The sequence below is a fragment of the Geospiza fortis genome, unplaced genomic scaffold (assembly GCF_000277835.1).
Source record: "Geospiza fortis unplaced genomic scaffold, GeoFor_1.0 scaffold157, whole genome shotgun sequence".
In the NCBI taxonomy this organism is placed as follows: Eukaryota; Metazoa; Chordata; class Aves; order Passeriformes; family Thraupidae; genus Geospiza; species Geospiza fortis.
Window position 1 is genome coordinate 7,106,959 of NW_005054314.1, and position 3,830 is coordinate 7,110,788.

Consider the following 3,830-nt stretch of genomic DNA (forward strand, 5'->3'; position numbering starts at 1 on the left):
CAAAAGGCACCTCTGCTCAGCCAGTCCAGTCTGGGCACAAGTTCCCATTTCTGACAGACTCTTTTTTCCAAGGAGATTTGAAATTCAAATTTCTCGTCATTAAAAATCATCTTTCCCCCACTAGGGAGAAGGTTTAAGCCATATTCCAAGATGGATTAACAGCACTTTGCTTGCTGGTTTAATCAGCATAATACCCTAGCCAAAAGGCACCTCTGCTCAGCCAGTCCAGTCTGGGCACAAGTTCCCATTTCTGACAGACTCTTTTTTCCAAGGAGATTTGAAATTCAAATTTCTCGTCATTAAAAATCATCTTTCCCCCACTAGGGAGAAGGTTTAAGCCATATTCCAAGATGGATTAACAGCACTTTGCTTGCTGGTTTAATCAGCATAATACCCTTCCCCCTCCTCTGTCATTACAGTGCTGGGCTCCTCAGATCATCATTTTGATAAGGGTTATCACATCTCAGCCCAGAAGGGACTGCATTTCAGCAGGGACCAAAGTGAACTGAGCCCCTGATGAATGATGGGCTAAATTCCCACTCATGCTGAGCTTCCCTAAATTGCTACTGACAATCAGCACCACACAGCATGGCAGGTCTCTGCACTTGGCAGGGCTGAATTCAGACTCCCTGAAAACCTATGAAATACTAAAACTAGCAGAAATAATTATATAAATTAACAGAAAAGCTCTCCCATCTCAGAAATAGGGAAAAATGTTTTATTGGATTTGCCTCTGGGTGCAGTAATTGCTTGAGTGCAGGAGAATATCAAAGCCTGTGGGTTCTGATAGAAAAATCAATTTGCTAAGGGCATTTATCACCTTTATGATTTGAACTAGAACAATCCTCAGTAAGGCACTGTGTGGTGGTCACCAAGAACACAAAGGTGGGAGGCAGATCAGAGACAAGCAGGATTGCCCCCAGTGATCCCACCGTCCTGATGTACGATTGGCATTCCAATATAAGACTGAAAAGATATTTCTGAAAAATATCACTAAAATCTCAAGGGAGTGACTTAGCAGTAATTAAAAAAAAAAAGTTCATAGAGATGTCATTTCATGCAGCAGATAACTTTGGTTTGTAGGTAACAGCCAGTGGAACAAAACAAAGGTGTGATCACTCAGTATTATAAAAAAAAAAACTCACCCTAAAAATAGCATGCTTGGCAAAAGTGACAATTTAACTTCAATAACGGAGCTATCAAATACAGTTACTGAGGGGTAATTTGGATAATTTAAGTCTGCTCTGGGAAAATGAGGATTAGGAAGAGGCATAATTAAAATATGCAAAGCCGAAGGGGAATAGAGAATAGATATTAAGTCACTTTAAACTAGTAATTCATGAGAGTGGAAGGGAGAGAAATGGATGAATTATGCTCTGAAAGGGCCCTGATATTCCATTGTTATGGGGAGAAAAGCTAATCAGGGCCTGAGCGCATCATATACGCACATAGAAATTGGATAGGAGAAGGATTTAAGAGCTGGATTTTGCTAAAAATGCCTTTCCCAGCCTGGCCAGCCTCTGCTGCCTCAAGTGCCCATCTACCTTGCAAATTCCTCTGCTTCCAGGCTCGGTATCGGGGCCGCCCATAGCCGGAGGCTGAGCTCCTGTTCTTGACCTGCTGCCTTCTGCTGTCGCCCACGGCGCTGGCATCTGGCTGCTCTTTCCTGTGCCGTTTTATGATGTCATCTGGAATGAAATGAGGAGAAATCCATAGAAACTGCACTTTCCACCAACAGCCATTCCCTCTTTGGGTGCTCGGAATTGTCCGTGGTAAACACGGAGCTCGCTGCTCTGTGAGCTCCGCTAGGCAGACAATGAAAGATTAAGCTTAGCTTAGAAAGTATAGGATCAATTTACTGGGCTCCTGCAGGCTGGAGATTAGAGTGCAGCAAATGATTTACAAATATGCCACCATCCAGCACGTCCCCAGCACGGGCAGGACAGAGATTTCAGACCCCATCCACCGAGGGATCTGATCCTGCAGGCTTCCCACAAACGTAAGGGAAGAGGTTATTGCAGGGGCACCAGGAGCTCCATCCTGGGCAGAGAACTGTTCAGAGAAGGTCTGACTTGAATTGCTGTAGGAAAGGTGGCCAAAGGGGATAGAATGTGACAGCTGTTGAGCTACTTGGATCATGCACAAAGTAGTGCCAGGTGCAGAGCTCTATCAAGAAACACCTCAGGCTCCTCCATTCTCAATCAGCTGGTCTGCAATCAACGGGATCTTCTTAAATCAAGCTCTTCTGATGAAGAGGAATGGCAAAGGGATGTCTCTTCAATAATTCATATTTTCCAACATTTTCTTCTTTTAACCTCAAATCTTCCAGAAAATGCTTTGCAAATAATAAAGGCACATCTGTGAAGCTGCAGGCAGAATGTTTTAACTTGAACCAATTAGCAAGAAATGAAGTGTCCAAAACAGGCCCTTTGCCAGGCAGTGGCTACTCCAGCTGCTTAATGTATCACTGGAGTCAAAGGACAGAAGTACCATCAGCTTTCAGTAGGTGCTTAGCATGAATTATCAGACCTCCAGCACTGCTCCCTTGTCATCTCCTATCAAGAAACTCCTATGTCCAAATGAATACAAAGCCCAAGGAAAAGAAAAGAGCACATCTAAGAACAGGCTGCTTTTGTGATTTCTCTTTCAAGTCTGCCAGGAAAAGAATAGGCTGGGAGATGCTGGGCCACGTTCTTGGGATGAATTTGCTAATGGTCTCAGCTAAATGTGCCTTTGGGGCACGTGTGATTTGGAGCACGGGATGCTTTAAAGTGTTTTGAAAGCATCCCTGCACTCTCTGCAGGGAGGTGACCACACTCATCCAAGGGTGGGCTGTCCACAGCATGAGGAAATGACAGGGGCTGAATGCTCAGGTGCCAGATCTGTCACCTTTCGGTGTCTTTTCTGTTTGGGTATGAGTTGTTACGCTGCATTTTGTGCCCAAAAACATGATGGGGTTAACAGAGTGGTGTAATGGACTGCTACACAAGGCTGCAGGGGGATCCTGAGAGGTCATTTCTATGGTCATATCCTGAGAGGTCATTTCTATGGTCATATCCTGAGAGGTCATAGGTACATCTATGCCCTCGAGGCAGAATTAGATCTATCAGGGCAGCTTTAAAGCAGCTCCTGCAGTTTTTTGTGACTGCTAGCTCATGTAAGGCACAAATGTATCTGAAAGCATAGGAAAACCACCTGATGAAAAAAGTTCTTCACCAGGGGCCTCTTGTTTTCCAAATCTCTCTTCTACCCTGGGTAAGGTGCATTCAGGATGGAATATGGAGTTGGATCACAGGAGGTGTGACTCAGAGAAGCACTAAGGGAGAGCAAAAGCAAAGGGAGCATCACACATCAGCAAAGAGAAAAAGGGTGTGCAATACTATGCGAGAAGAATAAATCGAAAATGAGGGATCCGCTGTTGCTATAGCTCCTCATAGAGACATTAAAATAAGGGTGCATAAGCCAAGGGATCAGTTTGAGTTTGCAGTGGAAAATGTTCATCGTTCCTAACAAATGACTCTTCGCTGGGAAGAAATGACACAGGGTTTCAGTTAGGAAGCTGACCCAGTAACAAAAGGTGCTGCTGGACTTTCCTTTCACAGCAGAGATACCAACACGATAATCCACCAAGATCTCTCGTCCATGCGTCAGAATCCAGGCCTGGGGAGTTCATGGCAGGGCGGCTGTCCGTTGTTTATGCTCAGTCCACATTCCCCGTGCCAGAGGAATGGCGAGCATCGCAGCAAGCTGCTATAAATAGCACGGCGAGGCCATGGCCCCCTTCCCTGTCAGCGGGGCTGCTCTGCCTGAGCCCCCCGGGCCGCTGTCCC

The 3,830-nt window shown here is 45.4% G+C and overlaps 1 protein-coding gene across 1 annotated transcript in view; it reads right to left on the reverse strand.

Annotated features, from left to right (window-relative positions):
• Positions 1-3,830, reverse strand: part of LOC102042726 (UAP56-interacting factor-like) — a 12,452-nt gene that overhangs the window by 8,207 nt on the left and 415 nt on the right. Inside the window, 1 exon segment of the mRNA XM_031056110.1 lies at positions 1,545-1,688. Coding sequence (XP_030911970.1) covers positions 1,545-1,688 — 144 coding nt within the window.